General features: G+C 41.6%; 7 protein-coding genes across 9 annotated transcripts; 3 read left to right on the top strand and 4 right to left on the bottom strand.

Annotated features, from left to right (window-relative positions):
• The first annotated feature begins 148 nt into the window (after window positions 1-148).
• Window positions 149-1,185, top strand: LOC108113912 (protein PRY2-like). Its single transcript, XM_017224618.1, has 2 exons — window positions 149-161; window positions 638-1,185. The coding sequence occupies exons 1-2, from the start codon at window positions 149-151 to the stop codon at window positions 1,063-1,065; spliced, it is 441 nt and encodes a 146-aa protein (XP_017080107.1). The 3' UTR covers window positions 1,066-1,185.
• Window positions 1,186-1,279: 94 nt separating this feature from the next.
• On the bottom strand, window positions 1,280-2,029 carry LOC108114031. Its single transcript, XM_017224778.1, has 3 exons — window positions 1,833-2,029; window positions 1,645-1,767; window positions 1,280-1,581 (listed from the first exon to the last, which is right to left on the bottom strand). Exons 1-3 carry the CDS (start codon window positions 1,977-1,979, stop codon window positions 1,375-1,377), a joined length of 477 nt encoding a protein of 158 aa, XP_017080267.1. The 5' UTR covers window positions 1,980-2,029; the 3' UTR covers window positions 1,280-1,374.
• Window positions 2,030-2,223: 194 nt separating this feature from the next.
• Window positions 2,224-4,627, top strand: LOC108114304 (transmembrane protein 161B). The gene is made up of 7 exons (XM_017225207.1): window positions 2,224-2,365; window positions 2,550-2,921; window positions 3,049-3,344; window positions 3,412-3,669; window positions 3,738-3,912; window positions 3,969-4,232; window positions 4,290-4,627. The coding sequence occupies exons 1-7, from the start codon at window positions 2,363-2,365 to the stop codon at window positions 4,407-4,409; spliced, it is 1,488 nt and encodes a 495-aa protein (XP_017080696.1). The 5' UTR covers window positions 2,224-2,362; the 3' UTR covers window positions 4,410-4,627.
• A 42-nt stretch (window positions 4,628-4,669) lies between these two features.
• LOC108114307 (superoxide dismutase [Cu-Zn]) lies at window positions 4,670-5,985 on the bottom strand. The gene is made up of 2 exons (XM_017225211.1): window positions 5,838-5,985; window positions 4,670-5,238 (listed from the first exon to the last, which is right to left on the bottom strand). Exons 1-2 carry the CDS (start codon window positions 5,901-5,903, stop codon window positions 4,843-4,845), a joined length of 462 nt encoding a protein of 153 aa, XP_017080700.1. The 5' UTR covers window positions 5,904-5,985; the 3' UTR covers window positions 4,670-4,842.
• Window positions 5,986-7,452: 1,467 nt separating this feature from the next.
• LOC108114300 (transcription factor mef2A) lies at window positions 7,453-11,424 on the bottom strand. 3 transcript variants are annotated; one of them, XM_017225204.2, is made up of 8 exons: window positions 10,636-11,424; window positions 9,913-10,388; window positions 9,678-9,775; window positions 9,396-9,613; window positions 9,143-9,327; window positions 8,956-9,051; window positions 8,745-8,841; window positions 7,453-8,684 (listed from the first exon to the last, which is right to left on the bottom strand). In XM_017225204.2, the coding sequence occupies exons 1-8, from the start codon at window positions 11,373-11,375 to the stop codon at window positions 8,357-8,359; spliced, it is 2,238 nt and encodes a 745-aa protein (XP_017080693.1). In that variant the 5' UTR covers window positions 11,376-11,424; the 3' UTR covers window positions 7,453-8,356. The 3 variants fall into 3 exon arrangements, with proteins under 3 accessions (XP_017080693.1, XP_017080692.1, XP_017080695.1); XM_017225203.2 differs by having other exon boundaries at window positions 7,453-8,681; window positions 9,396-9,616; XM_017225206.2 differs by having other exon boundaries at window positions 9,396-9,616.
• Window positions 11,425-14,140: 2,716 nt separating this feature from the next.
• Window positions 14,141-15,491, top strand: LOC108114306 (39S ribosomal protein L2, mitochondrial). Its single transcript, XM_017225210.2, has 2 exons — window positions 14,141-14,734; window positions 15,016-15,491. Exons 1-2 carry the CDS (start codon window positions 14,263-14,265, stop codon window positions 15,432-15,434), a joined length of 891 nt encoding a protein of 296 aa, XP_017080699.1. The 5' UTR covers window positions 14,141-14,262; the 3' UTR covers window positions 15,435-15,491.
• On the bottom strand, window positions 15,418-16,671 carry LOC108114305 (ubiquitin fusion degradation protein 1 homolog). The gene is made up of 2 exons (XM_017225209.1): window positions 16,381-16,671; window positions 15,418-16,322 (listed from the first exon to the last, which is right to left on the bottom strand). Exons 1-2 carry the CDS (start codon window positions 16,505-16,507, stop codon window positions 15,499-15,501), a joined length of 951 nt encoding a protein of 316 aa, XP_017080698.1. The 5' UTR covers window positions 16,508-16,671; the 3' UTR covers window positions 15,418-15,498.
• Between the last annotated feature and the right edge of the window lie 132 nt (window positions 16,672-16,803).

A 16,803-nucleotide genomic window follows, 5' to 3' on the forward strand; every position in this document is an offset into this window, starting at 1 on the left:
GGAATATCATTATTTATTTATTATAGTAGAAATAACGAAATAAAAGTTTTTAGACACAGTAAATAACAATTTCTTAATATATAATTCCAGCAAAACATGGCTATACTATATCTGTAAATGCTTTTACATTACTTTTTATGTTACTGTTATGCTTATGTTAAGTTAAATAATAACGAGTACTTTACAGTCGCGGCACTCGACTGCGGCGATTCTCCTTGCTTATTTTGAAGTAGATCACAGTCGCCTCAAAAACTGCGCGATGGTTCGTTTAACGTTCTTAAACTTCGAATTAAATTACTGAATGCCTTTTATAAACTCTGAATAAAAAAATTGAAGTTTGTCAACACAAGAAAAGTATAAAAAAGAACATAATCATTAACTTAAAATAAGAACTTGTGTACAAACAAAAGATATGCACTCTATTTCTTTTGTGTTAAAACAATATCAAATTTAACTGAGCAAAAACAGCTTTAAATAAAGATAATCCAAAGTTGGGAAAATCCAAAATGCCTAACATATTTGATCTGCAAACAGCCGAAGATCTGTTAGTAGCTTCAGATGCTTCGGATGGCTCAACTATAAATAGGTGGATCCGGTAGCTGGTAGAATCAGAATCCCAAGCCCAGCTAAATTGAAGTCATCATGCGTCCCATTCTTGCGCTAAGCCTGGTCGTTTTGGCCACTCTGGTTGTCCTGTCTTCGCAGGCCAGTACACCCGCATCCCCAACGAGCTCCACCCCGCCAGCGAGCTCCACCTCACCAACGAGCTCCACATCCCCAACGAGCTCTACTTCTCCCACCAGCTCCACCTCCCCGTCCAGCTCTAGTACATCCGATACCTCAAGTGCCACGACAGCCGCCACCACCACCACCACCACCACAGCCGCCACCACCGATAAGTCCAAAAAGAAGCGCCACAGGCATCGCAGAAGGTTCATTATCCATCGTCGTTTCGGAGGAGATAGGCGCCGTAGAAACCGCGATGGGGATAACGATGGCGGTCGTGTAGTCAGGCGCTACCGCGTGCGTGAACGCCGTTTCGGTCGCCGCTTTGCCCGTTTCTAGGGATCCCTAACCACGACTTTCAATAAAAAATAAAAAGCGACTTCAGAAAAACTTGTGCATTTTTTAGTTAAAGCAATTAACTAGTACTTACATATATAAGAGCTACAAGTTCGCATTAGTACTCTTCAAAGTTAAACTGAAGCATCCACCTAAAAAATTGAAAAATTTTCAAACTTCTGAAAAAGAAAGTGTTAAGAGTTAAGGAATGCAATACTTGAAAATGGATCTAAATTTATTATTGAGTTTAATTTTTAACAACAGATCTTAAAAGTGTTAGTATTACTAATAATGCTTATTAGTGTTTGATTTCTAGAATGGAGGATTATCGATGCCGCACTCGTCGGGCTTCTTAAAGACGAGTGCATATGTGAGGACGGGATGAACATTGCTGTCTTCAGAGGCTGTTGAAAGGAGCGAGTGCGTCGAAGGACTCTCCATAAAGAGCATCTCTGCATCAAACCGACTCCAGCGGCCCTGTTTCAACTGGTCCTTAACGTACTTCAGCTGGGTGTTTATCTACGAAAATTTGTGGTTTTTATGAGAAAAGCTTAGTACTTATTAGGTTTTCCTTAAGCTTACCATAGGTACTAGAAGTGGGTTCTGTCCACAGTTAAACAAATCTGCCACAAATTTTCGGAGATTTTCAGGCTTTGGCTTTGCATTGAGGGCCTGGTGCAGAATTACCCGAATGATGGCCCGTATCTAATGGCACTCGGATCAGTGGATAAGTTTTAAAAATAGGGTTTAAGTATGTGGATATTGCTTACTTCTGGATGTTGACAGAGATATTCCCAGTTTCCAATGCGAAGCTGTTTTTGGATGCGCGATATAGAATGGTAGTGCTTTATATCCGTCGAATTCCATTTCCCCAGATCCCAGATCTTCGTAAAACATTGATTATTCCCGTTCGACATTTTTCTTATCAAACTTTTTTTACACGGAAATTTTAAAGTGACTATAAAAATTTAAAAAAGAAACTATAAGCAATGGAAGGTTGTTGAGGTTGCTTAGCTTTAAAGTTTAAATTAGAATATGATTTTTTAATGTTATTATTATTACAAAATGTTTTAAACAAAAACTAAAAAGTTTATTTAAATTGCCGCCAAAAGTTCTCCATACATTTCGTTGTCTTCTTGGAAAAACCAACAAATGGTCACACTGCCCGAACCAAAGAAAATTTTTGACGAAGATTGTTAGAGATTTCCGTTTTTAATTAACAATGATGAATTAATTAGCGCAGTAACTAGGACAAGTTGTAACTTCAGTCATTTTTACTTCTTCACGTCAATAGGAAGCGATGGTAATATAAATGAAGTCGAGTGGACAATGCCTTTTTGAAAGGGAAAAACTGGCCATTCGACCGGCTTGCCCGGAAAAATTAAGAGTCCGTCGTAATAATGGACCAAAAATAGACCGGAGCGCAGGGACCCAAAAATAGCCACGACATGTGCTACCAAACGCAAACTCTTCTTGTCCCATTGCAGGCTGTGCTGGGCGCCCAATTGGTCATCACTTTGGTGATGGTCAGCGTCATCCAGAAGCTGAGCCCCCATTACTCCTTCGCCAAATGGATTCTCTGCCGCACCGGCCTGCATCGATACCTACATCCCACCGACGACGAGTTGCGATCCCGTGGCGGGGTGCCCAAGGAGAAGCCACCAAAAGGTGGTCGGAATAAACAGGCAAATGGGACTGGTGGATCGGGCGCACAGTTTCACATACCGCGCAGCATCGAAGTGGAGCTGCTAACATCACCGGTCCTTGAACGCGATGTCATCCATCTGCGATACTTTACCGAGTACCAATGGCTTCTGGACTTTAGCGTCTATACAGGAATAGTATACGTGATATCTGAGGTGGGTAAATATAATAAAGCCACAATACAGTGTTATTGGAAATTCTTCATAAATCTGTTGCGATATAAAGCAAAAGATTCCATACAAGTGGTAGAACGTAGTCAATGTCATTTGTTTCTATCCACAGTTGTTCCACTTTTATTACCCGCTGCGACAAGAGATTAATCTGAGCATGGTGTGGTGCCTGCTGGTCATCTTCTTTGCCCTAAAGCTTCTCTCTTCGCTTACGGTGCTCTACTTCCAGAGCGAGGAGTCTATAGGAGAGAGGTCGATGGTAATCGTGGCCTGTCTTGTTTACCTGTTAGTGGCCATGGTCGTTTTGATCGTGGACGAGCGCATCCTGGAGACGGGTCTGGAGGATGCCTATGCGAGTTTTAATGCTAGCGCTTCCAAGTTCCTCACCGAGCAGGGCCTGCCATCGTCGTGAGTGTTTCAATCTAATTACGCCAAGTAATTCGCTGACCTTTTTTTTTTTTTATCAATTTCTTAGTGGTCCTGCCTCCAAGATCGTGGTCAAATTCTTTTTGGCAATGGGATGCGGACTGCTCGGCTCGCTGTTTACTTTCCCCGGCTTGCGGATGGCCAAGATGCACTGGGACTCACTAAACTACTGCCGTGGCAATCGGATGCTGCAAGTTCTCCTAAATCTTAGCTTTGTGCTGCCCTTCATCCTGGTCATTCTGTGGATTCGCCCCATCAGCCGTGACTACCTGACGGTGCGTGTCTTCCAGGGAATGCAACAGCCATTGTAAGCAAGAGTGTTAACTCTACCAGCTTTCACATTTTTATGCCTTGTCTTACTCTTCATTTCTGCAGACTAAAGCCGCACGTTTTTGAGACTCTCCGCCTGCTGCTAGTGATCCTTGTGGTTGTTGTCCGTTTTGCTCTGATGCCTATATATCTGCAATCGTACCTGAATCTGGCCCATGACAAGATCCTAGATCTACGAAAGGAGGCCGGCCGGATCACCAATGTAGAGTTTAAGCAGAAGGTAAGATTTATTACAATTTCTTATGGAGTTACATCATCGCTTTATCTCATTTGTAGATCTCGTCGATTTTCTATTATCTGTGTGTTGTGACCCTGCAATTTGCTGCACCTCTGATTCTATGCCTTTATCTCACACTAATGTACAAGAGCCTGGGCGGTTTCAGTTGGGCAGGCATTTTTCGGGAAAGCGTTGTCCTGCAGCACGAGTGTGCGGCCAGCGAAGTGGAGCCAGTTGGTGGTGTCGGGCCCCAAGGAGATGGTGATTTCAATATACTTGAATCGGCACAATCGCTGCAGGCGTCATTCAGTAGCCTAAAAAATGTGAGACTAATTTATATTCTACTCCATTCTACTTCTCATATTCCTTTATATTTACAGGTCTTCTCCACAGAGGTTTACAAGGGCTTTCTGGGCTTTGCAACCTGGTGGAGCTACTTCACGCTGTTCGCCACTTCTTCGCTGGGTATTGTCTACCAGTCATATTTCAACAAGACCTAAGGCCATATATTTATACACCTTGAATCCTTTAAGTAATATGACTATTCTTTTGTAGTCTATTTGCATCGCACATGGAACTAATATAGTTTTCTACACATGTGGCAAATATAGGTTTTCACCATGTTTTGTAAATAATATAAGTTTTCTTATTGTTTATAAAGTGCGTAATAAAGACTTACCAAGCTGCCCTAAGAGTAACCAAAGTCAATAACACAGAATTTAAAAATATTCTTATTACACTTTAAAACAAAAACATTGCGTTTGGGTTATAGGCCAATTTGAAAACACCAATTTATTGAACCTTTAAGGTTGCGTATTAACCTAACAGACCACAGGTTATATATAGGTAGAAATATATCGTTTGCATAAATCCAGTTAGTAGTGCTAAATAGAGTAGATCAGCACAAAGGCCGATTTTGGAATTGTTTACTTCTTAGATTTTGGCAATGCCAATAACGCCGCAGCCAATGCGAGCACCAGCGTTGCCCGTAGACTTGCTCAGCTCGTGTCCACCCTTGCCGAGATCATCGGCATCGGCGTGGACCACCACAGTGCGTCCAATGATGCTGTCAGCGCCGAAGAGTGTGATCTTGGAATCTGTAATGCTGACCTTTGTGGGGCAGTCTCCGGTGGCCTCAATGTTGCCCAGATCGCCCAGGTGGCGGTTTTCGTCGACGGGGGCACCGTGCTCCTTGCCGTACGGATTAAAATGCGGTCCCGACGACATGCACCCATTGGTGTTGTCCCCGAATTCATGCACATGGAATCCGTGCAGGCCCTTGGCCAGACCGCACACCTCGCCGGTGACCGTTACGGGAGCCTCGCTGCTCTAGAGTGACAAAGGGAAGGGTGTTAAATTAGTTAAACAGACAAGATAACGTTAGCCTCCTGATAACGAAGAAGTGGCGTTTAATCATGACTTGTCCCAACAGAAGCATACAATTTTTGGGACCCACAATATTGATTGGGTACTAACATGGGAGGCTAACTTAAAGCAGAAGATAAGATGAAAACTCACAGTTGCACACATAATAGATACAAATCAAGAGAACTTGAAAAAACTTTCTAAAAATTCTAAAAATTAAAAATATGAATATTTTTGTTCTGAGGATAATTCTAAAAAAATTTACATATGTTATATTTAACCCCCATAAAGCCTTAAAAATCACTCTCATTTGTATGACCCCTGCTGTAAGTACTTGGCTGCACACATGTGCTTGTCGTTGTTGAGCTTATATAACTGTGCGTTTGTTAGGTGACAATGCAAAAATTAGTAATCTGACTTAATTGAAATTCTCGAAAGTTTTTCAAGCACCTTAAATAAAATGGAAAAGGAGAAATGAGGGGAGAGCCGGCAATTTGACCTTTAGAACTTGTTTTTCCAGCAATTTTTCTTAGAAGCAACATCAAAATATTGTTGATTCTCACCTGCTGTTCAAAGAAAACAGTGCCTTTGGCATCGCCATTAATTACGCAGACGGCTTTAACAACCATTTTGACAATTTAATATATTTATCAAAACGAAAAAACTTGCGAACTTTCCAGGTATCTCGTACAGTGTGACCGTCGTAGGGAAGGTTAGAAAGACAGCGCGGTCTTTTGCAGTTACTGCGTTTATGCGAAGACGAATTCCAAAATACTTTAAAAATGTAATATCAAAAAAATTGTATTGTATAAAAATATGGAAATGATATTTAATACATGGATTTTATATCCATTCTCAGAAGATTGTGAGCGGTGATTATCAGCATTGAAGCACCCAGCTACAAAATATCGTTAAAGTATAAAAATAACTAATATTCTAATATATGGACAAAAAAAATCGATTTTCCGATAAATTTATATTTGTTAAGCTTACAACAACAACGCATAATTCAAGGGTGATTTTTCTATTGAAGATCTTTTTTTTTTTGGTATAACAACAATGGCTATAATACGTTGAGAACAATAATGAACAAATAACATAAATACATAGCAGGAAGGAATTAACATATTTTTAAAACTAGATAACTAGAAATCAATACTAAATACTAATACGTCCTCGGCTGGATGCCTTCGCTTTAGACGTCTTCTAAAGTTGCGTTAGCCAGGGAAGAAGCTAAGTGGTTGGTGTGAGCTGTGAGACGATCGTTGCACCGACTCGAGGGGCTGTTTATCTGTTCTCTAAAAGAGGGAATGTGGAGGTCATCTGCTAGGGCTTTGTTTCAATCGAAGATCTAAACTAAATAAAACAATAAGTTATCTATAACTATGGTGAATTGGTAAGGAATCGTTAACCTGAAACATTATTATCTCATATATGAAATATTTTACAAAGGCTGGCAACTTACATGTAAAAAAAATTACGGAGGACGATGATTTGACTGACTGCTGGGTAATTGTTGGATCGCGCCGATTCCCGTGTCACAAGGTTGGTGATACTTCCGGTTAGCCAAATTAATACAGTGTGTCTAGAAAGTCTTAAATATTGTGCATTATATTTGCTACATTTAGCTATTTAATACTTACTATTCAGTATAGCAACGCATATTAAAGATTACCGAACGATTTTTTGCCTCTCAATTGCTATACCAAGGAGGATATCCTTAAGCTTTTGGAGTGCGCCAACATTTGGACGGTCGAATCGCTAGGGGTGGCATGCAAGGAGGTCTTAATAAATAGACTGGCGTACTTGCTATTATATTTTCAGGATGTACACCACGTATTCGAAATGGAACTTATTAAAGCGATTTCCGATCAACAACAGATTTAAGTGTACTGAAACTACGGATATGGTTTATGAATTGGGATCGGATGTATTCAGGGAGTTTTTTAAAGGTCATGGTTGGAGCATTGACAGAAAGATCGCGATTTTATATGGTGGAGCAGTATGCGGCCGACCCTAATTTAATTCTCATCAAAGACTCTGTTGAATGGGTCTTTAACAAATGCCTCATACCAACCGAGAAAAATGAAGTTGAAAAGAAGTTCAATCGTATGTACCAAATAGCTTGTATTAAAGAACCTATACGCGTCGTTTGGATATGAATAAAACAAGAAACTGTACATTTGATTTTTTTTTTAATACACTTTGTCCAAACACTTAAATGGGATTTTCTTCATTAATAAGAAATAATGTGCTATCATTTCAATCTTTATATATCGTTATTGTATCCGTAAATTTGTAGATATTACTTATTAATTTTCATCATTTTTTGTTTTTGTTTGTATTTTTATGTTTTGTATATATTTATATATATATATATATATATAGATAAATATATATATATATTATATTTAAATCGATATAGGTAAAGGTATGTAGATAGGTAATATTATTCATTCGCCTGTTTGTTTGTTTGTTACTTGTGTGGTTGGTTGCTTGTTACTTGATTTTCCCCCAATTTTTCTTTTACGCTTTTTCGGTCACATAGCTATAACATCTTATAAATCATAATCATCAATCATTACAATAATCAATCGCATATATCTAGATAATTTTGCTTTGTTTGCTGCTTTACTTCGCATTAAACTTACATTTTATTATATTACTTAGAGAGTAGCGTCATCGAGCATATTGAATTCGTCAGATCTAAGGGATTAAGTCGTAACTTCGAATCGGATTTCGAATTTCGAAAAGTGTGCATGTAGTTGCAGCCGTTGAACGGTTGTATGGACAACATTTCAAACACAATCTCACAGTTGATATTTGTAAAATGTTCCATATCAATTTATACATTTTGCTTTCGTGTTGCATTGCTTCGCGTGCGTACATTTTTCTTATGTAGTGTTTGTTTGGGCTCGCTTTGCTTTGCATTTGTTTGTTTAGTTTTGGGGTATAGGTAGGTCTATGATTGGCAAATTCAATATACAAGATGGAGATACTTTTTGTTTTGCTTTCTAATCGATTCCACCCGTGGGGCCAACTATTTGCCCTTGTTCTGCCGGTGCTTCTGGATCCGCACGCATCAGAGCACCTCGGACACGTACTTGGGACGCTTGGCCACGGTGGCATCGGTGGCAGTGGTGACGCACTCTTCCTCAGTGGCCTCGATGTGGCCACTGTAGTCGGTCGGCAACTCCTCATATATAATCTCTGAATGCTGTTGCTGTTGTGCCACTGCCTGCTGCTGATGCAGCGTATGTGATGCCCCACCGCTCAATACATGGTTTCTCTTCAGCGCAATCAGGGCTCCAACTCCACCACCTCCGCCCGCTCCGCTTCCCTCAGCATGCGTTTGTGGTGCCGCGGCTACGCCAGAGTTTTGATTGGTTACGTAGTACGGACTTCCGCTGCTTAAATACCAAAGGTATTGTTAGGAATGTGAAACAAAAAAAAATTACATTGATCATCACCTGTACTGATTGGAATTGCTTGACAGTGTCTGCTGCTGCTGCTGCTGCGGTTGGTGCTGTTGCTGCTGGTGTGCATTCTGAGAGTTGTAAATGATTTCTGCAAAATAATAATAATAATTTTAATTCTAGTAATGTACTTCAATTCCAAAACAATAACGTTAATATTATAATCGAAAAATTAAGAAAACAACAAAAATCTATAAAAACAAACCGGCGTCAGCGGCGCGCTGTTCCAGCGACATTCCCGGTGATCCGGGTGCAGATTGAAGCACAATATCCTGCAGCGGTGAGCTTTCTCGCGAATTATCTAAAAATATTACAAGAGAAGGTTATATCAAAAACCATAACGCAACATTTTGAGTAGATTTTTTTGTTGAGATTTTTAAACAAAAACTTACCCATGTGACTGGGCGAGACTGGCGCCGAGCGAGGCATCCCGTATGGCGGGCGGAAGCCCTGGCTGCTCCGCTGGCGACGCTTCTTGTAGCTGTGGTCGATCAATTTGGCACCGCTATCTGGATCAATACGCCAGAAGGAACCCTTGCCAGGCTCGTCCTGGGAGCGCGCCACCTTGATGAAATACCTGAAAGTTTAGTATTAAAATAAATGTAAGGAACAATAACGATTCTATTTAATTAAAATCATAAGTACCTATTCAAACTGAGATTATGACGTATGGAATTCTGCCAGCCCTTGTTAGTCTCCTTGCGGTAGTACGGATAGTGCTTGACTATAAACGAATAAATGCCCGAGAGCGTTAGCTGCTTGTCCGGTGCGGCAGAAATGGCCTGGACGATAAGCTGGGCGTAACTGTACGGCGGCTTCTCGTTGTGATTGTAGCTGGCTGTGGAGGGAGTCTGAAACAGATCCTGCTGAAATTCATTATTTCCCGTTAGTATGCCAATTATATAACTGCTTGAAGGATTTACTTACTGTATTGTTGTTGCTGTAGTTGTTGTAATTATTGGGCTGATTCTGAATGAAACCCTGACGTGGACTAGCCGGACAACTGTTGGCGGCGCTTATTGTACCTGTGATTCCAATCAATTCAATTTATGTTAATAACTTACATCATAATTCGTTTTAAATATTAGGATATGTATAAAAAATAAGATAATTTATGCTGTGTTAGTTTTTTATATGGTATACAGAATGAAATTCCACTTGCCAGTTGGTGATAGGTAGGGACTCTTTTGCTCCTTCTTGGGTATGGAAATCTTGAGTGGAGAATAGACGCCGGGTCCATCTCCAGCGATAAGGTGGGCAGCTGCCCCAGCTGGTGGCGCCACAATAATGTTGCCGCTACGCTGTTGCTGCTGGTGCAGAGCTGTGTGGTGAAGCGGGTGGTGTGGTGTGTGTGGGAGTGGGTGGTGCGCCGGTTGCTGCTGTTGCTGCAGCGGCAGATGGTGCGCTGGCTGGTGGTGCGTATGCTGCTGCAACTGCTGCTGGTGGTGATGCAACTGCTGCTGATGTAGTTCGTCCCTTGGTGGCGGTGTTATAATAACATGGGCTCCACTACCACCCACTCCACCACCACTTACGACCAACGATGGCGAATGGCCAGCGGCTGAATCCAATTGAGTGGCGGGCACAAAACTCTCGAATTCGATGCGAATCTCCGTGCTGGGAAAGCGGAAGTAGCAGCTGGAAATGAAAGGGAATTTGATGAATTTTATAAATACATAGTTTTATAGGTACAACAATTAATTTAGGATTTAGGAACATCTTATTAGAAAACCAATCAATTCTATGAGAATAAAAATTGACGTTAATAATAAAAAAAAAACATAGATAGTTATTCGTAAAATCATATTCCATAAATACCGGAATATTTCCGGCTGTATTAATGCCGATAAGTTTCGACCATCTACGATTTACGAACTTCACTTACCGCTGCGACAAACGAAGTGGATCCACATTGCGCCGCTGCAAAAAATCATCCACGAAGATGCCATTCTTGCTGAGGCACTGAACAAAGAAGGCGCGCAGCTCCACGTCGTAGAGGACCTGGAAGTGCTTGCGCGACACCAGGTTATTCTCCGCCACGTTAAAGTGGACCAGCGATGTGGAGGAGTTGCGTCCGATTACCGTCACGGCATCCGTGATGGGCAATACCTCTTGGTTAAATCGGAGCTCTCCATATGGCGGCAGAGATGATGAGGCATTGGCGGAGGGGGTGGTGGTGCTGGCTGAGGAGGAAGAAGAGGAGGAGGTGGTGTTGGTGCTACTAGTGGCAGGTGGGTGGTTTGCTGAATTGCCGCTGTTGTTATTGATCAGCTGATCAGCGCTGTTATTGTTGCTTCCCGCGCTGTTGCTGCTGTTGTTGTTATTGTTGTTGCTGCTGTTGCTATTATTGTTGTTATTCAGCGCCGCTGTTGCTGCTGCTGCGCCATGGTGCAGCTGCAACATGTCCTTGGCAATCGCAACGGTGGCGGCGTCAGCAGCACCACCGCCTGCAATGTTGGTGGGTGGGTTGTTTAGTACAGCGTGTACGGTTACAATGTTATTATTGCTGCTAGCGATACTGTTGTTGACGCTGTTGGTGTGGTTGTTGTTGGTGGTGGTGCTGCTGCTGCTATTGCCGGTGGTTGTTGCTAGTGTTGTGGTTGTGGTTGTTGTAGTGGCGGCCATTGAAAGGTAAATCCCACTTGTCCTATGCTCGGTTACTGTTGTTGTTGACCTGCAAAACGAAAAATGTAACAGATTTTTACCTATTGACTTCAATCAAATGTGTTTATTTATTGTTTGATTATGTAAATAAAGAGTTATCCGTATTTGTTTATCATGTAAGTTAAAATAAAATAAACCAATAAACTGTATACATATACATATGCGCTATTATATTTTACCAATATGTGTTGTTATAATTAACTCGATACCAAGTTTTGTTTTTGTTTTTCATAGGAACACAATTTGATCAATATTACATATAATGCATTATCAATTTGCATACACAATTGCCCGATATTAACATTATATTTTTCGAGTATCTACATTTATTTTGTTTTATGCAAACGTTTTGTATGATTTTGCAGCTTACAATTTTTTACCTATTGACTTTGCACATTAAGAACATATGTATTTGTTTAATTTGCACACCGTTTGTAAATCGAGTGCATTACATTTTTCCCTTTTTTTTATAGCTTTTCACGCGCTTTTCGCTCTTTTTTCATTTTGGCCCCAAGGTTTCTTCTTTTCGTCAGCCACAAATTATTTTCCAAATATACACACACACACGACCATCGTTGCTGTATCAGTTTTTGCTTTACTCTGTTTTGCTACCGCAGCCGCACATACACAATCGCACCAACATATATACCTCAGTCGGCAACAAAAACAAGCGCCGATTGAAGCAACAACAATAATAATAATAATAATAACACAACTACTACTACTACGCGGCGGGCACTACGTGAGTAAACACACACTTATATATATACATAGATATGTATATGTAGCGAAGCGGGCGAGAGAGCGGCAAACTGCAAAGACTCACGCTTGCGCTCTTATTCGCTTTCCCGGGAATGGAAAAATCTCCTCTCTCCAACTCCACACACATATCGGTATCCCCCTATCCAAAATAAAACTGAGCTTGCGGCCAGTGTTGCCAACAGGCGAATGCATGCCACAATTAGCAAATAAATCATTTTAAGTAAAAAAAAATATCTTCATTTAAAATTGAAGTTCATATTTTAAGATATCTTAAAAAATTTTATATCTAAGATTTTTGAATTTAAATCATTTAATTTAAAGACCATATGATATTAACATATAATTATTATAGTAAATAATATAATTTTTACAAAATTAATTTATTTTTATGATGATTAATGAAATTTGTACATACATATGCATATATGTATTTTTTAATAGCATAATTTTCCATTTATATTTTTATTACCAAATGTAATTAGTCGATTTTTTAACGTTTTGCCTGTATGTATGTATTTAATACTTAAAAGGTTTTTTTGAATCAGCAGAATGCAAGCAATGGCTGAGTGTGACCCTCTTATATCCTATGAAACACTTTACAAGGCACCTGTGCAACAAATGGCAAACAATGGAAGTTCAACTTAAAGGATCTTGGGGAAAACAACTGCATTAAGGGAGAATTAGACCTCCATGGCAACTGGAACTTTTCGCAGAATGATCTGTGGCTTCTCGATGGGAAAGGGGAGGTAGGATGGGCAAAAAGAGTAACTTCTTTTTTATGCGGTTATAAAAGAACGTTGGCAACACTGTTCCACTCTCCGACTTGCTTGGCTCCACTTGGCACCAACACAAAAGCACGCATACTGGAACTCGTACATACACATGGACGGATTGAGAACTCTCGCACTGGCAGGCCACACATGGCTCCCCATCAATCGATCGAGCTTGCATGCATAAACATGCAAAACGAAACCAAAATAAAATTAACGAGAACAACAAAAGGCAAACAAACGCCCATACATACGGTCATATAAATAAACACACGCATACACACAGTTACACAAAGATTTGGCGAGTACATATATTTATGTGCCTGTGTGTTGGGTCACTCGTAACGGCAAAACGACGGCGAAAGAGAAGCACAATAAATAAATAAAAACACCAAAACACACACAGACACACACGCACACATACAGATGGCGTATTGGAAATGCGTAAAAAATGCCGCTCGTTGATTTTTCAGCTAGCAACCGACTCCACCTGCGCATACATATATATACATAGATACGACGGATGTCTTGTTTGTCTCTTTGTAAACACACAAAAAGCACACTTTTCACAACGTATAGCTAAAGCCTGCTGCTCTTTGGTTTTCGCTCGGCGATTGCGTAAACTTGCCGCCCGCTTTTTCCCACCTAACATCAAAATATGTACACACACTTGAGGCCACCCATACCTATACGCGTGTGCGTGTGTGTGTGCGTTGTGAGCGTGTTCCAAAATAAAAACTTAATATTTATTTATATGCCTTTTTAGCTGATTGTTTTTTCCGCTCACTCTGCTATTGATTTTTATTACTACTTATTTTCGCTCTCTCTCTTTCGCTGTTTATATTTTCGCCGTTGGTTATCAAACTCGAACTGTTTTTGTTGTTCTTTTTTTTCAGTCTTTTTTTGCACACAACACGTTTTTCGCTGCGCGTTTGTGTGTGTATATTATTTTTTGTTCGCCTTGTTTATTTTTATTTTTTTGCGTACCTTTTTGGAAAAAACCTTTGGCTGTTGCACTTTGTTTAATCTCTTGTTATGCACGTAACACTAATAATTGGGCAATAATTTAAAGCCGATTTGTGCACTTTTTCAGCGATTTTAATGCGGTTTTCCCGATTCTTATTGCTTCAGCGCGGTGAAGGAGAAGAAGAAGAGAGCAGTTCGGATGACGCGGTGGCAACGCCAGCGTTCGAAGTCAGGCATGGCCAGTCGAAGGTCTGGCAACAGTGCACATCAGCTGTTTTCAACCGCATCTTGATTTTGTAACAGTTTGGAAAATTATTTTTGATCGATTTTTTTTAAATTAAACTGACAAGATGCAAAGTCTAACACGTTTGCTGAGCACAACATTGACCCTACAAACACCGCCACGCATGGCGGCAGTGGGAGTGTCGTTGCAACAGATGCGCGGCAAAACCAAAGTGGTGGAGAAACCAAAACCCGGTGCCGGGCAGCAATTCCGTCGAACTGTGCACTTTCCGGAGGAGTACACTGTGGAGCCGCTGAAGATCACCCACTTGGCGGGTCGAGATCCTATCTCTGGTCGCCTAGTGGCTAAAGGCATTGGCGGGGGCATTAAGCAGCAGTATCGCTGGGTAAAATGGGTGCGGGACGGTCCCATGGACGGTGCCCAAGAGGAAGTGGTACTTGAGGTGATCCGAGATGGTTGCCGTACAGCCAAAGTGGCCCTGGTGGCAGTCGGCGATGAGTTGAAGTACATCCTGGCCACTGAGAACATGAAAGCGGGCGATATCCTGAAGACCTCTCGACTAATCCCGAGGATTCCAGGTAAGTTCGATTAGAAACAGTCATGTTTTTATATAACATATATCTTGATCAAAAAAATTTTAAATGGGTTTAATTTGAGTTAAGTAAGTATTTAATATTTATTAAATTTTTTAAGTGTGAACTTTAATCGGTTCATAGTAAAAAGTATTAACTGTTCCGTCTATCTTATACATATGTATTTAAAATTCCCGATATAGTTTTTTTGAAACCAATTATGCGTTATATTAAAAAGATATTTTGTTTCCCTGTTCTATGTGACTGATGTTTCCATACTCCTGTAGTGCGTCCCAATGAAGGCGATGCATATCCTCTTGGAGCGCTGCCCGTGGGCACCCGTATTCACTGCCTAGAGAAAAATCCCGGGCAGATGTGCCATCTGATCCATGCCGCCGGTACTTTTGGCACTATCCTGCGCAAGTTTGACGACAAAGTTGTGGTACAGCTACCCTCCAAGCGGGAGTTTGCTTTCCAGCGCACCTGCATGGCCACCGTGGGTCGACTCTCTAACCCAGATCACAATAAGGAGCATGTTGGCAGTGCCCAGCGGATGCGGGAGATGGGCAATCGTCCTCGGTCCGGACTGTGGAAGCGCAAGGAGGGCAAGCACGGTCGTAAGATTCGGCGCCTGCCGCCCATGACCACAATATCACCACCGGCGCCACCAAAGGAGGAGATCATCAAGCTGACGCTGCCCCTATAAGGTTCTTCCTTTAATTTCTATGTGTCACACAATATATTACTAAGAACTAGAACTATAGCTAGAGCTATTTGCGCGTTTTCTTCATGGAGAAACCGGTGCCGTGGAAGCTCTCCGCATCGGATCCGTCCGCATTGCCAGCTGATGCACCATCGTCGTTGCCCCTATCACTGATGGGACGAATGTTGCGATCGAATCGAATGAGACCGAACTGGAAATCGTAGTCGGGAACGCCGCGCGGCAGGACCTTCTTAAGGACCGGTGTCTCCAGCTGGCTTTCCTTCTTCTTTTTGCCATCTAAACGGACCCCCGATCCCTTGAAGGTCTCTACAACCTCCTCCAAAATGGCATTGGCGGCTCCGGCAACTTCACTCCCTACAGATCCTGCCGTACCCTGCTGTCCAGAGCCCGAGGCCTGTGTTTCCGAGTGATCCTTGTAGCCCACTGGGGCTTCAAACTCTACATTCATGTCGCACTCAATGATGCTGACGGCATTGCCGGGCTTTGTCTCCAGAACACACAATTCGTAGACCTTTTTGTTGTACTTAATGGCTATCACGTCACCCTTCGTAAGGCAAGCGAAGTTGCGCAGGGCATTTTCCAGTACCGCCTTCGGATTGGTGATGTCCAAAAAGTCGGTACTGTGCGGCTGGAACTTGGAGAACGTGGCCACCGGCAGTGAAACACTTTCGATGTTGAGAATGTCGCCCTCCTCCAGCAGCAGGTTGTCCATCATCCAGTACGGCAGATAGCATTTGCCCTCATCAGCCACGAACTCAAGGACACCGGCGTGAGAAGATCGCGATTTCTTGCCGTTGGTAAGCTTGAAGAGCATCGGGTATTCTACATTCAGACGGGTAAGCGTGTCCAATGCGGAGGGAGGCATTATAACTGAAAATGTTCGAAAGTAAAGATCGATACCATAGCCATATATCTCACAGGAACTTACTCTTTCCACCCTTTTCTACGTCGGACCGCTCGTTTCCGGGCAACATGGATACGGAGAAGCATTTGTAGGTGGCATGAAAACTGCGTCCCTCCGGGAACATCATATTAAAGCCGCTGAAGTGGAACATTCTATGTATGGCTATCCTTGTGGATTTTGCACGAGATTTATTGCCCTATATCTCCTTTTTCTAGAGGAGGCCTAAATTTTGTTTTTATTTTTTTGTTTCTGTAATGTCACGGCTGTTGCAGTGTGACCAGATTGGCACACTGCAAAAACCGTAAATACGTATAGCTCACTATGGGTGGTCGTATTTGCTATCGTATGACCGTACATATAATCAAATCAGCATTACACTGAATAGGTACAAAATACCAAATGCATAATAGATAGATAGTATCGAGTCGATACTATCGAGTAGGCATT

This window comes from Drosophila eugracilis, unplaced genomic scaffold (assembly GCF_018153835.1).
Source record: "Drosophila eugracilis isolate 14026-0451.02 unplaced genomic scaffold, ASM1815383v1 contig_2154, whole genome shotgun sequence".
NCBI lineage: Eukaryota > Metazoa > Arthropoda > Insecta > Diptera > Drosophilidae > Drosophila > Drosophila eugracilis.